Source organism: Amblyraja radiata, chromosome 27, assembly GCF_010909765.2.
Source record: "Amblyraja radiata isolate CabotCenter1 chromosome 27, sAmbRad1.1.pri, whole genome shotgun sequence".
Taxonomy (NCBI): Eukaryota; Metazoa; Chordata; class Chondrichthyes; order Rajiformes; family Rajidae; genus Amblyraja; species Amblyraja radiata.
Genome location: NC_045982.1, coordinates 20,888,297 through 20,914,099, shown reverse-complemented (window position 1 = coordinate 20,914,099; position 25,803 = coordinate 20,888,297). Strand labels below are relative to the sequence as shown.

Genomic DNA, 25,803 nt, shown 5'->3' with positions numbered 1-25,803 from the left:
AATTGGGGCACTTTTTAACAACGTGTCTGCCTGGGGGGTAGCTTGTCCGCGGCACAGGTCTATTGTAGTCTATTTTGGGACGCGGTCTGTTGAGAACCGTTAGATTGATAGCTCGGCTATCGGACTCCCGCTGTCTGAACTGCGGGTCAACAACTTCGGCCAACCTGCATGCGTGCATGGTCTCGGTCAGAGTAAGATCTGGCTTTCTCAGTAGTTCCGATCGCAACTTCTGATACATCATCCCCGTTACTAAAATGTCCCTAGTAAGCTGGTCAGTCATATTTTCAAATCGGCACCTCTGGGCGGGATAGCGCAGATCAGCAATAAAACACTCAACTCGCTCATCAGGCTGTTGTTTCCGCGTAAAGAACTTATCTCGCTCTAAAATGCAGTTAGAGGGCAAGTCACAAATTTCAGCAAACTTCCGTAGCAAACATACCGGATCGTTGGCAGACTCCGCAGGCACTAGGACCAGATCGTTTTCATCCTGGACCGCGGGATTGTAGGCAAAAGCAAGTGCTCTCCTCATGGCATCAGGACTGGCAAGGTTCAGCAGGAGAGATGCTTTGACGGCATCGGGATCATTACGGTGAATTATATTCATGTAGTGTGTGAAATCCAACTCAAAAGTCGCCCAGCGCTCCGTTATGTCGGCATCAAAGACCAGGGGCGATGGCTGGCACGAGGAGGCCATAATGGTAGAGGGGTGCGAAACAAACTCCGATAACGCAACACTTATAAAGAAATAAAACCCGATGAACAGGAGGCGGGCGTTTTAACTATCTGACACCACGTAAAGATGTTAAGTCTGACACACTTGTAATTTTACTTATTGTTTAATGATCACTCAGGTTAGACACATTCCAGCACTGACTATTTGCAGTCTATAACCGTGCTGGAACCAAGAGAGGGAGGGAGGGATAGAGAGAGTTATTATACTTGATAACTAAGGCGTGGTTAGTGGTACTGAGGTAGCTATATTATTGGTTGCATGCATGGACCATCTACAGGAAGGATTCCTGGGATGAAGGAGTAGTTAGAAGGATAGATTAGAAAAGTTAGGATAGTTTCCTTGAGAGAAGGATGAGGTGAAATTTGAAGTACATAAGATGATGAGGGATCTAGACAAAGTTGGCGTTGTGAGGTTATTCTCACTGAAGGCAATGACAAGGAGTACAGCTCATGGATATAAAATAAATGAGATTGAAAATCAATGCTTGCATGGGGAAAAAAGCGTTTTACATTTGTGACTGGAAACTGGAATGGACTGCCTGCAGATGGTGTGGTGGCAGGTCTTATTGTGGCCTCAAACTGTAATTATAGAGATATATGATGAAGAGAGGAATTGCTGTGGAGAAGAGACTGAGAGGTGGAACGAGAAGAGAGTAGGCATGAGCATAGAGGGCCAATGAACCTCTTCCTCTGCTGTAACAATTCTATGAATTCCGCAATGTGGAGACACTATAAATCAATTTATCCTCTGTTACGAACACATCCATTCAAACAACCATACAGGCCTATGCACTGAAAAAAGGTCAGAGACTGAATAATCCAACAGCATTAATTGTCCATAGATTATAACAATGTTCTTCTGTACAAGCTAGGGGAAGGCACATGTTATATTAAAATATTTTATTTCAAATAGGTATTTGAAATATTTAAAAGTCAAATATCAAAACTCAGTCTGAAGAAGGGTTTCGGCCCGAAACGTTGCCTATTTCCTTCGCTCTATAGATGCTGCTGCACCCGTTGAGTTTCTCCAGCATTTTTGTGTACCTTTGATTTTCCAGCATCTGCAGTTCCTTAAACAAATATCAAAACTTCCTTGTTAAACATACCTGCTACTTATAGTTCCCCTATCACTTCTGAACTATCCCTGGAACTTCTAATAGCATTTCAATATGACATGTTGATACTGGTTTGCATTGTTATGTGAGTGGATTTTTTTTTTTACACCAATCACTGGAATTATCACCTCACCTTTTCACCTGGAATTTATTTCATCAGTATTTCAACATTTTAATATCCATGTAAAGTTGAATTGTTTTCAAATTACTCGAAGTTGTGATTAAAATCTATCCGTTTGAAGTACATTTTGCTACCGATATTGATGTAATATTTCAAGGATTCTGTGTATTTCATTCTAGATGTTTGTTTCCTGAATTTCCCAGCATTTGCTTTGTGCCATGGGATGACAAAATCCCATGGCACAGAGGATTGATAACTCCTTCTGAGAGGATTTGAGAATGTCTTTGCTATTTTCAAAATACTTGGAAGGAGACTGCAGGTGAAGCTTTCAAAGTGTAGGTTTTGGGCAGATGATGAATTCAATGCTCTGCCAATTGTGCTTTTCTGCAGCTGACAAACAACAGTTGTGACGAGCATTCATGCGAATAGCTCCAAGCTCTTTGATTTTCTTTCCTTTTCAGTGTTGACAGAAATACAGAGGAACTGTTCACAATGAACTTTTCATTGCTTTATGCAGTTTTTGTGTGGTAATTTCCATGTATTAAAATGTGTGAGACAGCAAACACATTAATAGTGTATTAAACCACTGCAGCGGCAACCATGGCTTGTGAGGAAATCCACATCTGCCACCTCTGCTTTTATATCTATTAATTACAAGAAGAATATTTATGTTTTAAAAGCATAATTAAAAATAGGAGCCTAGTAACAATGTTGACAGGGGTGTGAGATGCAACAATGTTATTGATATTCATGGGTTGAAGCTCAACAATGGGAGAACAGTGGGATGGGTTGGGTTCATAAGATCATAAGTGATAGGAATTGAATTAGGCCATTCAGCCCATCAAGTCTACTCCGCCATTCAATCATGGCTGATCTATTTCGCCCTCCTAAAGGGGCTGTCCCACTGCGGCGACCTAATCCCCGAGTTTAGGACAGTTTGAAAAAGTGTCATTTTGAAGACCTCCTTCGACTATGTAGAAGACCTCTTTCGACCTCCTTCGACTATGTTGAAGATTAGCTTTGACTAGCTTCGGGAAAATTGGACACCGAATAGTGGAGAGTGAAGATGACTTCCTTCAATCTCCTTCGACCTCCCTCGACCTCCTTTCGACTATGTTGAAGACTATCTATGACTACCTTCGACTACCTTTGATTACCATCGACTACACTCGATTACCTACGAATAACATGCCAACCTACGACTAAAACAAATATTGATTTTTCTCATGGAGCCTCGAGTAAGCGGAGACTACTCTCGAGCATGAAGGAGAGTAAAGGGCCTGTCCCACTACGGCGACGTAATTGGCAAATTTAGAAGAGTTTAGGAGAGTTTGAAATAGTGTCATGTTGAAGACCTCCTTCGACTATGTGGAAGACCTCCTTCAACTGTGTTGAAGACTAGCTTCGACCAGCTTCGACTAGCTTTGGGAAAATTGGACACCGAATAGTGGAGAGTGAAGACAATCTCCTTCGATCCTCTTCGACCTCCCTTCGACTATGTTGAAAACTATCTACGACTATCTTCAACTACCTTTGATTACCTACAACTACCCTTGATTACCCATGAATAACATGCCGACCTACTACGACCTATCTCGACTAAACCTACAAGTAAAAAATATATAGATTTTTTTCCATGGCGAAGCGGGCATTTTTCAGCATGTTGAAAAATACGCCATGACCTAGCTGAGGCCTCGAGTACGCGGGGACTACTCCCGAGCATGAAGGAGAGTTGCAAAGACCTCCTAGGACCTCGTGTCGACCATGCTGCATGTATGAGTCGAGGGCAAACTCTTCTGAACTCGCGGGTTTGGTCGCCGCAGTGGGACCGGCCCCTAACCCCATTCTCCTGCCTTCTCCCCATAACCTCTGACACCTGTACTAATCAAACGTCTATCAATCTCTGCCTTAAAAATATCCACTGAATCGGCCTCTACAGCCTTCTGTGGCAAAGAATTCCACAGATTTCTCCTCATCTCCATCCTAAAAGAACATTTTTTAATTCTAAGACTATGACCTCTAGTCCTAGACCCTCCTAATATTTGGAAACATCTTCTACACATCCAATCTATTCAAGCCTTTCACTATTCTGATGTTTCAATGAGGTATGCAACATCTCCAAGTTTGCGGATGACACGAAGCAGGGGGGCAGTGTTAGCTGTGAGGAGGATGCTAGGAGGCTGCAAGGTGACTTGGATAGGTTGGGTGAGTGGGAAAATGCATGGCAGATGCAGTATAATGTGGATAAATGTGAGGTTATCCACTTTGGTGGCAAAAACAGGAAAGTAGACTATTATCTGAATGGTGGCCGATTAGGAAAAGGGGAGATGCAACGAGACCTGGGTGTCATGGTATACCAGTCATTGAAAGTAGGACTGCAGGTGCAGCAGGCAGTGAAGAAAGCAAATGGTATGCTAGCATTCATAGCAAAAGGATTTGAGTATAAGAGCAGGGAGGTTCTACTGCAGTTGTACAGGGTCTTGGTGAGACCACACCTGGAGTATTGCGTACAGTTTTGGTCTCCTAATCTGAGGAAATACATTCTTGCCATAGAGGGAGTACAGAGAAGGTTCACCAGACTTATTCCTGGGATGGCAGGACTTTCATATGAAGAAAGACTGGATAGACTCGGCTTGTACACGCTGGAATTCAGAAGATTGAGGGGGGATTTTATAGAAACTTACAAAATTTTTAAAGGGTTGGACAGGCTAGATGCAGGAAGATTATTCCCGATGTTGGGGAAGTCCAGAACTAGGGGTCACAGTTTAAGGATAAGAGGGAAGTCTTTTAGGACCGAGATGAGAAAATCATTTTTTACACAGAGAGTGGTGAATCTGTGGAATTCTCTGCCACAGAAGGTAGTTGAGGCCAGTTCATTGGCTATATTTAAGAGGGAGTTAGATGTGGCCCTTGTGGCTAAAGGGATCAGGGGGTATGGAGAGAAGGCTGGGATGGGATACTGAGTTGGATGATTAGCCATGATCATATTGAATGGCGGTGCAGGCTCGAAGGGCCGAATGGCCTACTCCTGCACCTATTTTCTATGTTTCTATGTACCCCCTCATTCTTCTAAACTCCAGTGAGTAAAGGCCCAATGCCGACAAATGCTCATCATAGGTCAATCTACTAATTCCTGGGATCATTCTTGTGAACCTCCTCTGGACCCTCTCCAGAGCCAGTACATTCTTCCTCAGATATGGTGCCAAAAATTGCTCACAATATTCCAAATGTGGCCGTACCAGCACCTTATAAAGCCTTAGCATTACATCCCTGATTTTGTGTTCAAGCCCTTGTGTTACTCAAGAGGCTAAATATTGTATGAGTCCCATTATACTGTACTTGTATCCTTGGTGGGGTGTCAGATCCCCCCCACCCCCCTCCATTCCAGCAGTATCCAGCTGTTAAGGTTTATTTTTACTTCAAACAGATAACAACACAAAAGTTAGTAATACAGTAACGTCTTTATTTCACCAGGCGGGTGTGGGATCAACTCTCCCAGTCTGTAAAATACAGACTACAGTCTCTCTTTCTCCACACACAGAGGTAATGTTCAATCAGATATATTTATACCCTAATAATCAGCAATTCTTACAGAGCATTGTACAGCCTCTTACCTGTTAAAATCAGAGGATTGACAGGCTCTTCCGATAGAGGGAAGGTTAGCCCATATATGTTTATGCTGAAGGAGCTATTTTTTGCAGATTCAAGCACTCTTGTTTTTTGACCTTGTTTTTCTACTTTTTGTACATTACAATCCGTAGAGTAAAGTGTAGGAACAAATTGTCTGAACATTTTTCTGATTGTTTATATCATTGAGAAAAACATTCATGTATTGTGCTGTAACCTTGCTAGTGTTGTAGAAGAAAGGCGAAAACATTCATGTTATTGTGCAGAACTCACTAGTGTAGTAGGAGAAAGGTTAGGCTGTGGCAGCTCCCAAGGGTCGTGCCATCATACTGTTGAACCCCTCGGCACGGGAGTGGTTCAGTCCGGAGGCAGCCCTTAGCCAGAGGGTTTAAAGGCAGGGGTTTGGGTGCCATCTTTCTCTTGTTTGGTCCTCCCTACAACCGGGAGGAACATAATTAAAGGTGCCTCTCAAAACACTGGACTTCGTGCTTCCTTTTGAGACCCACGCACCACAAGGCATCCATTTTATTGCTTCTAAATCTACAGCAAAATCCATTTTGTAACTTCTAAATCTTTAAACTCTTTCACAGCAATCTGAAATTTTCTACTCAAATGTTCTAAATATCTTCATTTCTGAGGCATCATGAAAAATATAAATCAGGCCTCCATTTACCTGTGTTGAAAGTCAAAAAGCAACACAGGTATAAAAGTGTTATATTGGATCATTTAAGCAGGATTGGACTGTCGAGGTCCTTTACCCTGATCTATCATCCAAATAAACATTGGGATTGATTTGTATTCTAGCACACTTTTCTAGTTTAAATGTATTAATTACAGGTTTTTTTTTAATTAACCTACCAACTAAAGCACTTTTTGTCAACATTGAACAAGCAACAAGGAAGATTCCTTATGTACCATCTCAGAAACATTCTTCTTCTATTTAAGCATTCCTTCAAGATCGAAAATGATTTACTTCCACTTTGGTTTTGTTGGATCTGCAGTGGCCAGTGAGACCAATGTGGAAATTGCAGATTCTTTCTCGGGTGGAATGGATAGTGGTTGACGAGGTGAGAGAGTGGGCGGTTTGTTTGTTGTTCTGCTCCTATACCTATGATGCTTTGCTGGAAGTTCTCAATAACATCCTGAATACTCCCAGTCGCAGAATGAGTGTGGAAACTCAACACGGTCAATATCTAAGGTCAAAAATGAACCCAGGACCCTGGTGGTTTGAGGTAGCAGCATTTGCTGGTGCACTATCTACCACCATTATAGGGACTCAGTCATGACCATGCTTTATGAAGGGGACATGTTTAACTGTTATAGACTTATTGTATGTGACCATCAACAATATCATTTTGGGAGGGTTTACTGAATGCATATGAGCAGTGACAAACATCTCCCCTTCTTATAAAGTCATTGATGAATATATTTGGGCCTGGAATAGTGCCCTGAGAAATGTGAGCCTTGAAAAATGTTATGCTTTGTTCCCAGCATTATTGGCTTCCATTAACCTTCGCCGTTGTTCTCAAATCCAGGCATGATTGCAGATAACTTTGCCAGGAACTTTTATTAATTTTACTGTTATGAAGATTCATCAAGGAATTCACTAATCAATTATATCCTTGACTTTAAGAGCAGGGTGGAATGAGGTCTGGAGTAAAGTGGTCCAGGCAGAATCTAAACTGAGCACTGAGAGATTGAGGGTTGGGGCATATGTTGGTTGATGAACTGTTCATGACTCCTCCATCCCTGTGCAGCTGATTGAGAGTCAGCACAATCATTGGCCAATGTGATATGCGGTGCGTTTTCTGGACAGGAAGTGCCTGCAAAATTTCCACCTTATCGGATGGACTGCCAGTGTTATGAATCTATTCAAACAGCTTGGTTAGAGGATACAACCCGAGCAACATCGGCACTGACACTTTGCAACACAGTGTAACCTGGTCAAAGACGTGTTTTAAACAATGTCAAACAAGGAGAGTTGGAACAGTAGAAACCTCTCGGGATGGACTAGCAGATGGCAGGGCTTCACCAGTTTACCAGTGGTGGAATGATTGAAAGTTGTCATTGCATCAGAGTACAAATATACTCACTCACAATCTGATAGCCCAGTGGACTATGCATAATAAAAATCTGCGAGGAGCTGCTTCAGTGCGAATGTAGATGGAATGTCATGTTTCATCCCACACTTTATTTTCGCATGCAGATAAACTCACCATTTTCACTGTGTTGGCAAACTTTCATGTACTAGCTTGACAATAAAAAAATGTCGACATAACTAAAACTTCAATTAACTATTGTTGAAAAAATGATGTTTTGAAGGTGATTCCGATTTTACATCAGTAAAAATAACAAATCGCAACTTTAAAATATTTTTTTGCTGCCTTGTGAGTCAGGATGACATTATTTATTTTTGCTAAAATAAGTAAGGATGTACAAGAGCATCTCCAGTTGACATTCAAATATGTTATGTTATACTGAAGCTAAACTATACACACTCAGCATCTTCAGTCCCAACTTTTGAAGTAGATATCGATCTTGCTACTGAAGTGTTCTAGCTGATGCTAAACACGGGAAAACCGGTCTTTTTCTATTGTTGCTTCACTTTATATTTACATTGGTCCCGTGGCCAATTCACCCCAGTGTTCTGCCATTTGGATCAAGTTACAGGCCACAGCTAAGTCCAATCCCACGCCCATGTCTCTGACACCTATAAACACCACAACTTATGAGAGTTCTTCCGAGTGATTTCAAACATGTCATTTTATTGTCTATGAATGACTTCATCTGTTATTATTGCCCAATGGTATATGTTAGTTTAGTGTAGAGATACAGTGTGGAAACAGGCCCTTCGGCCCACCGAGTCAACACCGACCAGTGATCACCCCGTTCGTACAATTTACTAGGGGCAATTCAACAAAGCAAAACCTGTGCATCTTTGGAGTGTGGGCGAAAACTGGAGCACCCGGGAAAACCCCGCGTGGTCACAGGGAAAACATACAAACTCCATAGCACTTTGATCAATGAACTGTTGATATTGCTTGTTACAGTATTTTATTTAACACTGACAATGGAATTTGTTCATCTTACATGTGAAAATTAATTTTGTATTCTGATGTTTGTACATTCCCTTGGCTTGCAGGGGACAGCCTAGGATATTGTGGTGATCCAGGGATCCCAGCACATGGCATTCGGCTTGGCAAAGACTTTCAAGTGAAGAACATGGTCCGATTCACCTGTGAAGCTGGCTATGCACTAAGGAGATCTTCAGAGCGTATTTGTCAGCCCGATGGCACCTGGAGTGGGAGCCAACCTGAGTGTCAAGGTACCTAATTCACTGGGCATTAGAACAAACTAGCTGGGGGGCAAGATCATTCCACTGTACTAGTGATATATCAGAAGAAGTGGTCTAAGTGGTCAATTAATGAACAAACACTAAACACTATATCATTTAGAATTCATGATTGTTCTCTGCAAAGGTACCAATTTACATGAAACTTAATTTTAGTTGATGGTATTGAATATTTAGAAAATTAACTCTGAATATATACCAAAATAGCTCATATGCATTTTTATTTTGAATATACTTTAATAACACTGTGGCAAAACTGCATCAAGCTTTCTAAATTTGCTCAGCTATTTTGCATTGTATTCCATTTCAATAAGATGTAAAGTTTTACAAGAATACCTTGGGTTTGAGTAATTTTACTGTCAGATTAATTCCACTATCGTTGTTGTGAGGCTCATGACGGATTGGTTAAAAAACATTGGTCAAATATATTGTTTTAAAGGAGAACGACTAAAGATATGGTGAAAAGGAAAGATTAATCAGATCATCAGTATGAAATCTTTTTAAGATGTATTGACTAAAACTATAAAACTATAGCTGCAGTGGGACTGATTGTAGTATGGTTAAATCCCAATTTATGATCACACGGCAGAAAGTGACTGATTAAGGGGATGGCAAAAGTGAGGCTGATATAAATGTGATTTTCACTATGATGAATTAATGTAAATCCTAGTCCTGTAATCTAGACATTAATTGTCGATCACATTACTAGTTTCATTGGAGGAGTTAAATTGGAAAATAGCTTGCAGTCGCTTTGATGCTAAGTTTGATGAATGTGTTCAATTTCAATCCATGTAGGCTTAAATTATGAAATATAATGGACAGTAGAAATCACCTGAACCTAAATAGATCATTTCAGAATTGGTAGAGATTATGTAATTGAATAAGTACTTTAGATTGCATACCTTACTGTTTCTCGCATTATCACATAATCCAAAAAATCCATTATTTATTCATCTTAGTACAAGAATACATGAAAGCATTATTACTAATATAGGAAGAGCCTTTGCAATACCTTTCTGCGATGGTTTCCAATACATTGTAACCAAATGTAGGTAGAGCAACATTAAAAAAATGGAATTGATGAATTGACTCTCTTTGTTAATGAAATTAAAGTAATATATACTATATCTTTGGAATTGGATACAGGATAATTGTGCTTATCTGAACAGTGTTAAGCAAAGTATGGGAATGGTGTGTGGAGATGCATTAGTATGAGTACCACAATTTCCTAGCATTTACCAGTTGGGGGGGATATGATAAAGTAGAGGTGTAATGGGAAGTAGAAGAGCAGGATATGAAAGTCTCCCAGTAAAAAAGCCAAACAGTACAAGGAAAGATTAAAGGCCCAGACCAAATAAGAATGGTAGATCCCCTTTCCCGAGGTACATGTTAAGAGGTGGAGCCTTTGGAGAGGGTTCAGAGGAGATTCACCAGAATGTTGTCTGGGTTAGAGGGTTTCAGCTACAGGGAGAGGGTGCATAGACTTGGATTGTCTTCTCTGAAACATCAGAGGTTGAGGGGAGACTTGATAGAAGTGTGTAAAATTATGAGAAGCGTTGATACGGTAAACAGCAGAATTTTTTCCCGGGGTGGAAATGTCCAATACTAGAGGGCATAGCTGAGGAATCTGAGGAAGGACATTATTGCCATAGAGGGAGTGCAGAGAAGGTTCACCAGACTGATTCCTGGGATGTCAGGACTGTCTTATGAAGAAAGACTGGATAGACTTGGTTTATACTCTCTAGAATTTAGGAGATTGAGAGGGGATCTTATAGAAACTTACAAAATTCTTAAGGGGTTGGACAGGCTAGATGCAGGAAGATTGCTCCCGATGTTGGGGAAGTCCAGGACAAGGGGTCACAGCTTAAGGATAAGGGGGAAATCCTTTAAAACCGAGATGAGAAGAACTTTTTTCACACAGAGAGTGGTGAATCTCTGGAACTCCCTGCCACAGAGGGTAGTCGAGGCCAGTTCATTGGCTATATTTAAGAGGGAGTTAGATGTGGCCCTTGTGGCTAAGGGGATCAGAGGGTATGGAGAGAAGGCAGGTACGGGATACTGAGTTGGATGATCAGCCATGATCATATTGAATGGCGGTGCAGGCTCGAAGGGCCGAATGGCCTACTCCTGCACCTAATTTCTATGTTTCTATGTTTCTATAACGTGAGAGGGGGAAAGTTTAATGGAGATGTATAGGGGAAGTTTATTACACAGAGAATAGCAGGGGCCTGGAACGCCTTCTGGTGGTGGTGGAGGCAGCTACCAGAGTGGCTTTTAGATAGGCGCAGGGAAGTGCAGGGAATAGAGGGATCATGTCCAGGCAGATGAGATCAGTTTAATTTGGCATCATGTTCAGCACGTACATTATGGGCTGAAGGGCCATTCCTGTGCTGTACTGTTCTGTGCTCTAGCTTTAGCCCAACTCGTCCATGCTGACCAAGATGCCAGACTATGAATGTTCCTTTTGTGCTTATCTTTGAGGTGGTAGATGATTTGATTTGAGAGGTGCAGTCAAAGAAAACTTTATGTGTTTCTTCATTGCATCTTATTGACAATGGACAACGCCTTCACTGTCTGTCAGTGTGGAAGTATTGTGGCATTTAGTCCGTTGCATGAGTTATCAGGCAGTGGACTGCACTTCTTGGATGGCTTTGTACTTCCAAAATTGTGGCACTGAGATAGTGAATTATCCCTCACACCTATTGTTGGTGTTCTTAAGTTGTTAGGAGTTTCTCGGGAGTCAGGAGATGGATCATTGCAGAACATATAGCATCCAACGTTTTTTTGTAACTAGTTCACAGGTGATCCATACCATTTTCAGATCCTTGGGAGGGGGATTGATTGTATTACTACCAATTAATATCAGGATAGATGACTGGGATTTTCTCTTGTGGGAGATGATCCTTGTGTGACACTGGTGTACTGTGAATGTTATTTGCAATAATTTATGCGTTGCTCAGGTGCTGCATCTGTGTATGGACCACCTTATTATCTGAGGAATTGAGAATAGAGCTGAATAATATACAGCAGACTTTCATACCTGACACAAGGACAGGTGCAAGGAACTTAATGAAGGCAGTGAATTTTGGTCGGACCACTGACACCAAGAATAAAATTGAAAAAATGTGAATTGCAACTTAGTCTGACATAGAATATAATAAGATAAGAAGCCGACTTTGTTTCTTGATATAATGTGGATTCCTGCAAGGAAGCTGAGTTCAATCATTTTATCAGAAGTTATGTACTGTCATAAGAATCACCAGCGTTGAATCATTCATACTGTTAGGTCTGAGTTATTGTCAGGACAGTCTCGCTGAGAATCCCCAGTTGGAAAGTCAGCCCTCAGATCCTGCACCGTCAGATGTGACACTGCATCTCAAACCACAGAGAGGAAGAAAAATTCTGCAGACACTGAAAAACTGAAACAGATACAAAAGATAAATACCTCAGCATTTTAAGCAGCTCAGCATTTTAAATCAGGATGTCTTTGGATCGCAAGTTAATATCAGAACTGAAAAGTCAAGTCCATAGTTGGTACATATGTGAACGGTAAGTGTACGCAGCTCACCATTGGGAGAAATTCATGATCTATTAACTTAGCTTCTATCACCACGGATGCCTCTTGACCTTTTGAATATATTCCACACTTGTTTTCTTGGTAATTTTTATTTCTAAAGAACAGTAACAGAACTTACAATAACAACTTGCCCTTTCAACCTGGGAGCCAGGATAAATAGTAAGATTAAACGAGAACTTACCAGTTCGAAGTTTGATCGTTATTTAATGAGGAGTACGTTGAGGGAATACGTGAAGAACCCCGCCAGGACGCATGCGTGTCATTCTTCAAAGCAGCGGTGTGAAATCACAGATAACTGTAATGACTGAACATAGTAAGATTAGAGAAGAAGATACCAGTTGAGTATATGATCAAGGGTGGGAGCGGAGGGCACGTATTCCCTCAACGTACTCCTCATAAAATAACGATCAAACTTCGAAATGGTAAGTTCTCGTTTAATCTTACTATTTTACTTCGGAGTCACGTGAGTGACTACGTGAAGATTTCAAAGCTCTGTGATTTCATGCCGTGGAAACGAGTCCATGCATCACATCTGCCTTAATTGACTAAGGGAGGAATTGTGTTAACATGTTTAAACATGAATCCGACATTGAAATCCATGATAAAGTTATTAACAACAAATTATAGCCCCAATTTCATGGGGTGAATCATATTACAGAACTTAAAATTGATTCTGCAAAAGTTCCAGGTTTAACCACTGGTTTATGGTAGAATTGTTGGAACGTTTTTTCCCTTGACCATCCTGCTGTCTCCAGGATTTGGTCCATCGGTACGTCCAACTCCATAGCTGCCGATGTAGCTGCAGCCCTGGTGGAATGAGATTTGAATATGTTAGTATCCACTCCAGCTGTTGTTAAAACCCGTTTCAGCCATCTGGAAATAGTTTGAACCGACACTTTTTTGTGGGGTTGCTTGTGGCTGATTAGTAGTGCCATCTCATAGCCTCTGATGTTTTTGGTGTTCTCCATATATAACAATGAATGTCTTATTATACAGAGATGATCATCTGTAGAGTAAGTCCTAAATTCTATTTTGAGGCTTGATGGTCCCGGTCTGTTCTGTTTGACTAATTCGTGAACATGAAAAGTTATATTTCTTGTTGAAGAAGTCATATTGTCCAGCCTTAACTTATGTAAAGACTGTACCCTTTGTGCTGTGACCAAAGCCATCAGCATGACTGTTTTATGCATCAGTTTTTGCAGGGACAGAGCTGTTGCTGGAGACTAATTCCTTAGCAACGTTAGGACAATACTCACATCCCATATTTGAGAGTACCTGGTTCTTGGGGATTGATATTAAAAAATTCCCCTCATAAGTTTGGTTACCAGGGGGTGAGTCCCAACAGAATGACGCTCTGATCCTCACCATAGATATGCTGAAAGGGCACTTCTGGCGCAGTTAATGGCACTGTAACTGAGCCCCTCATCATAATGGAGGCCTGCCAGGAATTCCAGAACAGACGTTTTGTTCGTCGTACAGTAGTGATGTTGTTCCTAGAACAATATTTCCCACTTCCTGATGTGGACCTGATATAGTTTCTTCGTGGACTGCCTGTATATGTATGTATATGTATATGTATTTTGCGTAATACCCGACTGATGAGGCAGAAAGGAGGGAATGCATAGAAAGAACAATCCCCCCCCCCCCCCCCCCCCCCCCTCCCCAATGCAGCGAGAAGGCATCCATCGCTGATGCCCCAGTCTGATTCCCAAGAAACACAGATAGGCAACTGGTGATTAAGTCAAGATGCAATAGATAATCTCTGGTGTTTCATATCATGCTACAATATCAGCAAACACTTTGCGGTCCAACATCCATTCGATGTTTGTCATGAATTTGCGTGACCTGGTGTCTGCCACTAAATTTGAGGTTACCTGGTAGGTAACTAGCTGATATTCAAATGTTTTTCTGAATACACCATTGTCAAATTGTGTTAGCCGGATTATCACATGATACCGATTTGATTCCACCCATGTAGTTAGTATATGTCACCATGGTGGTGTTATCAATCTGTAGTCTAACATGCAGGTGATGCATTTCTGAACAGTATGATTTTAGTCCATAGAACGCACCCAACATTTCCAAGTAGTTTATGACATGTATCTGAAGCAATGATGCTTCTTGTGCATCCCATCTATATCCACAACTAGAGATGGGGTTAGTAACACGCCAACCATGAACACTGGCATCAGTTTGTAGCACCACTCAATGGTTGCTGACAATGATAGGGTTTGAACAATGCCCAATATTTCCCCTATCATTGTAATTCCGTGATTGCTTAGATTGGTAGCCTCATTGGTCTCTACACATGACCAGTATTGATTTTAAGTGCTTATACCTTTGTCCTTGTAATTATTGGTAATACAAAGGTCAAACAGTGTGGCTGGAAAGGCCACAGTATTGCCATTTACCCTTGCTACCAGTCGAATAGGTGGTTTACTGATGTCAATGAGGTTGTTGGCCTCAGTTAAGTCTGTACCTTCCTTTGATAAGTTACTGTAAAGAGGAGTCATAAACACACTGTGTCTTTACTACTATTTATTGATAATACACAACCGTTGCTGCCCTAGCTGTACGTGGTCTGTCACAGGAGCTAGAGAGAGATCAATGGGTGGGGAGGTTGCAATTATACTTCTGATATGGAGAGTGGTTAGTAGTGGTGAGGTCACTATATTAAAGGTACATGCACATGTCATCTACATCCTTCCCCTTGGAAACAAAAAGCAACACAGTGGTGACGGGGCGACCACGTCTCATACGCTACGAGCAGGTAAGCAAACAGTTAAACAAACAGTTGAGCAAGCAGCTAAGCAAATTCACCATAGCGGACAGGCGGCTTAACCAGCCGCCCGGACCGGTTACGCAGCTCGCCATCTCCCCCCTCTGCAGGAAGAGCAGGGGCCGGAGCGGGAGCGGGTGACCGAACCGGGGACCCTGGAGGAGAAAGAGGAGGCGGAGGCTGAGGAGGGGATGCAGGCGCAGCAGCTGGTGGACGGGCAGGCGAACGAGGGCTGGCAGGTGGAGAACGGGGCTGGAAGAGCTGAGATGGCAGGGTCCGAGGCATGCATGGGGCGGCAGGCAGTGTGGCGGACTACGGAGGGGAGAAAGGGTCGGCAGGCGGTGGTGGGGGCTCGTTGACAAGCGGTAGATGCTGGCGGGACCGGCGGTAGATGGTACCGTCGTGGTCAGCAAGGTAGGACCGCGGCGAACCAGCATTACCGACAACGGTGGCAAGCTTGGAGTGACCGGAGGGGGACTGCATCCGGACGACTTGACCGGGGAACAGACGCGGGAGGGGACGGCAGGACTTGTCGTGGGAGCGCTTTTGCACTTCGTGCTTGAGGGCAATGCGCTCCTGGACAGCAGCGGGCTGGAGAACAGAGGGCACGAGGGACCGCTGGGGCACAGGGAGGGGAGGTCTCGTAGTGCGAGACATCAGCCGCCGTGCTGGCGAGCCCAAGGCAGGGTCGCGGGAGATGTTTCGAAGTTTGAGGAGGGCCAGGTAAAAGTCGGAGTTGGACAGTCTGCAATGCTCCAGCAAGTCCTTAGCACTGCGGACAGCGCGCTCCGCCAGGCCGTTGCTCTGCGAGTACTCTGGACTGCTGGTGTAGTGTCGGAAGTTCCAGCTGGCAGGTAAAAAGTGAGGGGCCGAGAGGCCTTCAGGACCTTGCAGTGCAGGGTTGCCTTTCCCACAGGAATGAGCACGCCTCCCACGTAGGCATGCAGCCGGGAGTTGTCAGCAGTCACTATTTCATTAGTTCTTATCTTTTTGAAAAGGCTTGTTGACATTACATTTGTCACGGCCCCCGTGTCGATTTTTGTGGAGAAGGTCGAACCATTGACAGAAACCCGAACCGAAGGGTCCGTTATCAGGGCATGTGCATCCAAGAGTGAAAAAATGCTGGTCTCCCCCTGGGATGAACTGGTATCAGACAAAGGGAGTTTGTCAGGCTGGTACTGGGAACCAAGCTCGCTATCAGCTTGAGCAAGGTTGTTTAACATTCTCCGTGGAGCGGGAACTGGCTTCCCACGGGAGCGGCAAGCTGCAGAGAAATGGTTTAACTTCCTGCAAAAATTATATGTTTTGCCCAAGGCAGGGCACACATTAAACTGATGGGAGGCAAAATTGCAGTTGGGGCAACGTCGTGGGCTGTCGCCCCCGGGTGCAGGGGAACCCCGTTGCCGTGGCGGGCCAGCGTTCCGCCGGCGGCCAGCAGCACTGGCAAAGTTAATGTCATGATCAGCAGGCGACAGTGCCGAGGCGACAGCCTCAGCCATGCGGGAGGCGTGCAGAGCCTCGTCCAGAGACAGGTCGGGCTTCCACAGAAGTTCAGCCCTTAGCTTTACATCTAGAAGGCCATATACTAGAATGTCCCGGGTCACTTGATCGGGGGTCAGTGCGTCCAGGCGACAACGCCTGGCCATGTGTCGCAACGCGGCGATATAGTTGTCGATTGATTCCCCAGGGGTCTGACGCCGGCTGAATATTTTAAAACGCTCTAAGATGCAGTTAGTGGGGATGTCGCACATCGCGGTAAACTTAGCCATAAGACATACCGGGTCTCGAGCATCTTCACCTGCACCATAGACAAACGACTCAGATCGTTCCAGGGCATCGGGACCAGCCAGGTTGAGGAGCAGAGAAGCCCGCATTTCAGCGGTGGCAGCAGGATGGGCGATCGTCACGTAGTGCTGGAAATCGCGTCTAAAGACACCCCACCGATGGGCAATGTCTGAGTCGAAGACAAGCACATCGGGCTTGCGGCAAGAGGTAGCCATGGCACGGGAGATGGAACAAGGGGTAGGAAACTGGTTCAAAAGTAAATAAAACCCGACAAACAGGAGGCGCAGAGGTACGATTGTGACACCATGTAAAGAGTAGTCATAAACACACTGTGTCTTTACTACTATTTATTGATAATACACAAACGTTGCTGCCCTAGCTGTACGTGGTCTGTCACAGGAGCTAGAGAGAGATCAATGGGTGGGGAGGTTGCAATTATACTTCTGATATGGGGAGTGGTTAGTAGTGGTGTGGTGATGTCACTATATTAAAGGTACATGCACATGTCATCTACAGTTACCCACATGTAGACTAAGTCAAAGGTGAACCCCAAGTAGTCATTAGCGGTGGAAGGTGTTAGCTTAGAATTAATAACGTCTATAATCCTTCCGCATAGGCACCGTATAGTAAGCATCTTTTAATGGATGCAATTCATAAAGTAGCCTATGGAATCAATTGTTTGGCAGTAACAAAGGTTTCCAATTTCGAATGAATTTACTGCACAATGTATTCAGTTTTGTCAGACCTGAATGATTGGTAACCACATCTTTTTGTTTTTCGTAAAGATATTGACACGAATTCCAAAGAGTCGTGTTGGGATTTCCCCATGATTCCCTAGCATCTAGCCTCTCCAGTTCAGCATGCGCTTCCAGTTTTTCTTATCGTGAAGGCACGAACGTTCAGTTCGGTACATGCTGAACCGGGAAATCTTTTGCACAAATTCAATTGTATATCCCTGAACACTAGGTAGAAAATAAGTGTTAGTAGTTATTGCACTCCATGCCTCCCAAGAAAATGTAATCTACACACCAATTTGTGTTATTTACACCTCCTGTTTTTTGGAAGAGACCAGACCCCCCTACCTCCATGGTGACCAGTGGAAAGTTTGTTTTCTTCCTTGCAGTCGCCGTAGAGGTAGTGTCATCGGTTTTTGGATTTGGGATTTGGGGTTGCACGTCTTCCAGGAAGGCCGGTCTGGGCCAGGCCTAAAAGACCTCTATCCTGTAGCCCGGCCTTTGAGCTTTCACCAGCTTCTGTGTGTCTTCCTGCTGGTGGGTGCGTGGAGGTGCTGTTGTCGTGTGTAGGAGATCCTGCCTGTTGCCGCCTTTATGAGCCCCAGGGTATTGGCCTCCTTATTGAGCTCTTTTACCTGTTTTGACAGGTTGCCCCCAAGTAGTAATATTGGTGGTTTAATCCCTCCAGGTCTGCACAGCTCTGCAAACTTAGGGTTTCAAGCTGGGCGGATGGCGTTCTCCTGAGACTATTAATCTCATACTCCGTATTGCAGAATAATGCCACAGCGTCTTAGCTAAACATCCTGCCTTCTGACTCCCGTTCCAGTCTTCCTGCACCCCCTGCACACTTGTAGTTTTGTTCGTCAAACCCCTCTCCAGGGTCAGCCCAGAATTGACCCCCCAGTACTCCCCTCTGACGAGGGAAATGCACTGTACAGCCCTACGTAAGGTGCTGCTGTGGGTGTTTTTTATATCCCCACTGTGACTAGACTCCATCTCCCGGAGTCTGTCATGTTGGAGCTTTTGCTCCATAAACCGCTCCAACCGGCTCCAGCGCTCACAGTCGCCGGCCGCTCGCGGCTGCTCAAAGTCGGACTCATCAGTCAACGACTCTTTTGGTTATCTTCCTGCCTTCCCGCCCAGATGCAGTGTTTAATCTGGGTGGTGCGGGGGCGAAGTCGGGCACAGCTATTCCCTTACGGGTGATTCCTGTGCCGCCGGCCGCTGCTGGCGTCCGCAACTCCGCGGTTTTCCTCAGCCAGCTTTGTCGCAGCTCTGGTCGACTTCTTTGCATTGTGCATGTTTCCCCACCTGTAGAACAGTATGGGTACAATAAAGACCGCTGTTCACTTACCTGCAGGTCCAGGCTTAAAACTTGCCGTTATGGGGGAACGTCCTTCCACCCCTCCTCCTACCGTTTTGACTTGTCAAAGCCAACGGCTCCGTTCTGTATAGTCTCCCGCCCAGCCATGGTGTTTAATCTGGCCGGTGCGGGAGCGAAGTCGGGCACAGCTGTTCCCTTACGGGTGATTCCTGTGCCGCCTGCCATTGTTTGCACAGCTATCCATGTTTCCCCCACCTGTGAAACAGTATGGGAAGAATAAAGACCGCAGTTTCACTTACCTGCAGGTCCAGGTTTAAACTGTCGCTACGGGGGAACGTCGTTCCACCCCGCCTCCTGCCGTTTCGACTTGTCAAAGTCGACGGCCCCATTCTGAATAGTCTCCGGCCCGGCCGTGGTGTTCTGGCCGGCGCGGGACCAAACATCGGCACAGCTGATCCCACTTACGGGACTTGTGCCTTCAGCTGCTGCTGGCTCCCGCAACTTCACGGTCCTCCCCAGCCAGCTTCACTTGCAGCACTTGTGGACACTATTTTGTCCAGCTTCCCCCCCCCTGTGTAAAACAGCGCGAGGAACAAAAAACTCCCGCAGAGTAAATCACTTACCTGCAGGTCGCGGTTTCAAACTTACCACTGCGGGGGAACGCTCCACCACGCCGGGCGTTTCGCAAGCGTGAAAGCGATATGACACGCATGCGTCCTGGCGGGGTTCTTCACGTAGTTACTCACGTGACTCCGAAGTAAAATTCCACCCAGACTGCTGTAATTAAAGTTCCCTACTATGGCAGAGTTTTTTCAACCCAAATTATATTCCTATGTCCCAAACTAACTGTGTTCTTTGTGATAAAATCTTGCATAACTTGGCAGCCTGCTAATGGCCTCACTCAGAGAACCCATCAGTCTAGCTGGAATTGGTAGACAGAAATTAATGTGCTTCCAGTTTTGTAAAGTTATGGCTGATTGTTGAATCTATGGACATTTCATAATCACCTTGAATGCATTCATTTATTTATCACATATTTGTCTGAATACAATACAAAGCATGCTTGACAAAGATGAACAATATTCTCACTTTGTTAAGATGGTGCTGCTGATGGCAGAAAGCAATGAACATTTAAATAACACCGGAAGTTATAAATTCATGTAAAGTTTGTGTTCAACTTAAATGAACTTATGAACCAAAATGGAGAACATATAAAATTTACTAAATGTATGGTGGTTTAATTATATTCACCAAAAGAGGGTCCAGTGGAGGTTTATGAGAACGATCCCAAGAATGTTTGATGGCACTGGTCCTGTAGTCACTGGATTTTAGAAGGATGAGGGGACACCTCATTGAAAGTTAACGAATAGTGAAAGGCCTGGATAGAGTGAATGTGGAGAGGATGTTTTGACTAGTGGGAGAGTCTAGAACCAGTGGCTTTAGCCACATAACAAAAGGACATACCTTTAGAAAGCAGGTGAGAAGGTATTTATTTTGTCAGAGGATGGTGAATCTGTGGAATTCATTGCCACAGACGGCTGTGGAAGCCAAGATAATGGATATTTTTAAGGTGGAGATTGACAGATTCTTGATTGGTAAGGGTGTCAGGGGTTATGGGGTGAAGGCAGGAGAATGGGTTTGAGGGGGAAAGATAGATCAGCCATGATTGAATGGCGAAGTAGACATGATGGGCCAAATTTCCCCCCAGGGAAGAATAATGTTTTATCGTATCGAATAAATTTGACTTTGACTTCGTATAGAATCATTTTTCTTTATTCTGCTCCTAGAACTTCTGAACTTATGAACGAAGAAAATTAATTAATCAATTGAGGAGTAGTTAAATGTCAATAAATTGTTTTTAGTAAAATGTATCTACAGACATCACTTCCCAAGCTTATGACTTTGGTACCAGTGCAGTTAGCATGGTCAGCTCGACATAGACTACAAGACCTACACCAAACCCAAACCAATTAGGAGCAGACGAGGGCATTTGATCCAATTTGTGATCCCAGCTACAAAGACAAATGTATACAGCAATTAAAGCATGGAATAATCTCCACCCAACTATAGTTACCCAACCAGATGCAACTAAATTTAAAGTAGCTCTTTCTTCCCAATAACCCTTTCTGGCTTAAGCCCTCCCTTCACCACCTCCAGTTTAAATTCCATTTGGATATTTTGGAGGACCAAGAAACCAAGAACCAAGCACTATCCCTTCCATATTCTCATTCAAGTCACAAATGAAATTCACAAAAGTAGAGCTGAATCCCCTGTAACATTTATCTGCAGTTCAAGCCATAAGTTGAGAATTGAAATCACATGGCTGAGCAGTATAATTAGCTCAATTTCTATGGGCAGACTGCACACAATGGGCCATATCCCTGCCATAGATTTCTGTGATTCTCAGATTGTCAGAACAAAATACAATACGATATGATATGATACAATAGAACTTTATTTATCCCAGGAAGGAGACTGACTTAGACAAATGTCACCTTTTAGTAATGCTTTAACAAAATCCTAGAGCACCTACCACCAACATTGTTAGATCACAGCAAAACTTTTCTTGGCTATAAGGTGATATTGATTAACCATTTATATGAATGTCCATTTAAAATTCATGAAAATAAAAAAAAGCTGACTATGTTAGAAATCTGAAATAAGATATAAAACACTGAAAACTCAGATCGTAAATGACAGAAGATTTCAAAGATCCACAACTGTTCCCTCCAATTGCAAGCTGACAATAATTTAATGACTATTAAATCTTTAATTGATTTTTTTAATGGTTACCCAAGTTTCAATATTCAATCATTAGAGCATTAAAGCAGAAGTAAGAATAAGTACATATCATCCCATCCTTCCCTCCTATTGCATTCAGTAAGAGTTTAATTGGTTTTCAGCACCAATTCCATTTTATTGACCCATTCCATGAATCCCTTTGAGTCTAAAATCCACTGAATTTAGCGTTGAATATGGTCATTAAGCATTGACAGTCTTTTGGGTTGGAAAATTCCAAAGATTCATAATGTTCTGAATAACAAATGTACTGCTCACTTCGTGTCTATGTGACCAACACCTTATTCTGAGCTAATTATCCCGAGTTCTAGACTCTAATGCTGAACGAAGCAGTTTCTGAGTATCCAACCTGTCAAACCGCCAAGAATTTTAAATATGCAAAACATGTATTCCAATTGAGAAATCGTAAAATAATTTTAACTAAATGTTTTTTTTAAATCATTACAGTGGATTGATTATCTGCTCCACTGCAGTTATATACAATGTACCTCCCCTAAGCCATGTGCAGCTGGTTGTCTAACCTGAGGGACCATGTTTAACTGCACAATCTACAAATATCTATCATGTAATCTCATTAGTATTATGTCGGAAAGTTGAATAGTTTAATATTTATTTGAGGACCGCAGTAGTTGGGAGATCTAGGAGTAATTGGGACACCAAAATTGGAGGAGTTGCAGACAGTGAGAGGGCTGTCAGAATATACAGAAGGATACAGCTCAGCTGCAGAAATGGACAGGGATATGGCAGATGGAGTTTAACCTGAGAAGTGTGAGGTGTTGCACTTTGGGAGGTTGAATGTAAGGGGAGAGTAGGTCCTTAACAGCATCGATGTGCAGAGGGATCTTGGAGTCCAAGTTCATAGCTTACTGAAGGTGGCAGCACAATAGACAATAGACAATAGGTGCAGGAGTAGGCCATTGGGCCCTTCAAGCCAACACCGCCATTCACTGTGATCATGGCTGATCATCCACATTCAATACCCTGTTCCTGCTTTCTCACCATATCCCCTGACTCCGCTATCTTTAAGAGCTCTATCTAACTCTCTCTTGAAAGCAGATATGCATAGATATCTACACATAGATAGTAGATACGGTAAAGAAGGAATAGAGTATGCTTCCCTTAATTGCTTGTGGCAGTGAGTATAAGAGTCATGATGAAGCTCAACTGGACATTGTTCATCTAGGCATCATGTTTGGCACAAACGTTTGTGGGCCAAAGGGCCCGTTCCTGTGCTGTACTGCTCTATGTGAAATATTACAGCCCAAAGTACAAACCTTCAATGGTTGGACAATCGTGGAAACCTACATTAAAATAGTGCATAATACTGCTCTAATGTGGAGATTTAAAATGTTTTCCAACTCTGCATGACTGCATAGGTTTTGTTTAGGCTTGAGATCTATAACAATCTGGAGGTGCTTTAATCGTGATACAGTGCCCTCTGCACATCAAAGTTCCCATCTGAGTGAGCAAGATGTCTAAATATTAATCACAGCCATAGTTGTTGAAATAGCAGGCTAGCGTGGCATCTGTATGTCTTCAAATAGCTAGATCAGAAGAAATGCAGTAAGGCTGAAATTCTTATGCAACAAACCTTTGAAAATTACCAGTTGTAATTCCAGCAGTATTTCCCAATAGGTGGAATGCTTAAAACTACAAGTTGGATAACAAGAGTGTCATTCAGGAGGACTAATAACTGCCGCAGAGCAGTAATGGTGGATCATAGGAAACAGGAAGAGATGAAGGCCAATTGGCCCCATGAACCTGCTTCATCATTCATTAAGATCATAGCTGAGCCACTCTAGGCCTCAACGCTACTTTTCTGTTCTCTCCCCATATCCCTTAATGCCTTTGCAGTTTAAATGCCAGTCAATGCCTGCCATAAATGTTGTTTCAAAGAGTTTGTCTCCACAACTCTCTAAGATATAGAATCCCGAAAGTTCATAATCCTCTTCATGAAGAGCCTCATCCTTATCTCCACCTGCAATGGGCAAACCATTCTTCTGAAACTTTGCCCCCTAGGTGTTGATACCCCATCCAGGCAGAATCGTTCTGACTGCAGGTATTCCAAAAGAATGAGAAAAGGCAGTATTTTAGAGAGTAGCAGGTATGTTGACGTTGGTGTTAAAGCTTTGAACACATTCACAGTTACAGTATACAGTGCGTGTTCACAGAGAGGTACTGTATGTAGTGAGGCACAGAGTAAGTTAGTAGTTGGATTTCATTAAATCAAGCAACTCAGTGGCAATATTTTAGGATTGATTTAGCAAGCATTGTGTTATAGCAACACAAGATGTCATCAGTCATCTGATCAGTAATCAGTCGTTTCAGTTGCTCTTTCACAGCCAACAATTGACCAATGTGGGCTCTATCTTTCCTTGATCATCCAAGCTGGCCTTGATTTGTTCTTTTCATACCTTTCATTCTTTTCTTATATGTACCACCTCATACCACCAGTTTCCCTCTCCCCTGACTCTCAGTCTGAAAAAAGGTCTCGAACTATTCCACTGTCTTATTTCATGAGAAATGCTCAGGTTGGAAACAAGAAACGCATAATGCAGCAAGTGTTTTTACTCTAAATTATTTAGAATACTCGATAAAAGTTTCAAGGCTGCAATAAAATAGTTGGCATAGCTATAAGATGAGAAGGGGAATGGAGATGTGCGGGCAAGTTTTTATTTGCACAGAGGGTAGTGGAGCACTGGCACGTATTGCTAGGGGTGGTGGTGAAGACCGATACTATAGTTACATTTAATAAGCTTTTAAGATAGGCACATGGATTTGCAGGGAATGGAGGGATATGGAGAATTTCCAGGCAGATGAGATCAGTTCAACTGGGCATCATATTCGCCACAACCATTGTGGGCCCAAGGGCCTGTTCCTGGGCTGTTGTGTCCGATGTTGTATGTTCTATTTTCGCATCAAACAGAAATTCCATGGTCATTTCAAATATCTTTCTCATTAATCCTTTGGACTTTGAGAATAATAGTAACAAAATTGTCAGTTTGCCTAAGAATGACAAAATTAAATATCTTGCTTTCATTCTTATTGCAGTGAATCTGTGGAATTCATTTGTGGAGGCCAAGTCAATAGATGTTTTTAAGGCAGAGATGGATGGATTCTTGATTAGTACAGGTGTCGGGGAGAAGGCAGGAGAATGGGTTTAAGAGGGAAAGATAGATCAGCCATGATTGAATGGCAGAGTAGACCTAATGGGCCGAAAGACCTAATTCTATTCCTATCACTTATTAACGTGAACTTATGAATTATTTCTGCAATTTCCCTCCTCCCATTAACAGCTGTCTCCTGTGGAAACCCTGGAACCCCAAGCAATGCCGGGATAGTGTACAGCAACAGATTGGACTTCTCGAGCTCTATTAGCTACGCTTGTCGGGAAGGCTACTATTCAACTGGTTTGCTGACCAGACACTGTACTGTCAATGGGACCTGGACCAATGTTCCACCACAATGCATAGGTCAGTTCCTTCATCATGTCTATTTTCCATCATATCGCGGCTGGGTGACATTTTACAAATGAAACATGTTGCATTTCTAAGCACTCTTTAATTTAAGTACACTCAGGGCATGCACCAGATAAAGCCTTTGTTCCAATGCAAGCTTTCTTCTTGCATAGAACAAAATGGCAGGCTGGCCAAAATTGTTTATGCATGTGGAAAATGAAAGGTAGATTCTTAAATGATTCAGAAATCACTTGGATTAATATGTTATAATATGTAACTTGGGATAAAGAAAAATGTCTATTATTGATCAAGTGGCTCCTTTTTCACCTGCAAAAGCTCCACAGTTAAGTTTCAGTAAGCTTAATTGTACCCTTTCCTGGAAATCAAAAATATTGCCTTA

At 43.0% G+C, this 25,803-nt stretch overlaps 1 protein-coding gene across 1 annotated transcript in view; it reads left to right on the top strand.

Moving 5' to 3' along the window:
- Positions 1–25,803, top strand: part of csmd2 (CUB and Sushi multiple domains 2) — a 573,225-nt gene that overhangs the window by 482,657 nt on the left and 64,765 nt on the right. The window contains 2 exon segments of the mRNA XM_033045391.1: positions 8,738–8,920; positions 25,242–25,418. Of these exon segments, the coding sequence (XP_032901282.1) occupies positions 8,738–8,920; positions 25,242–25,418 (360 nt within the window).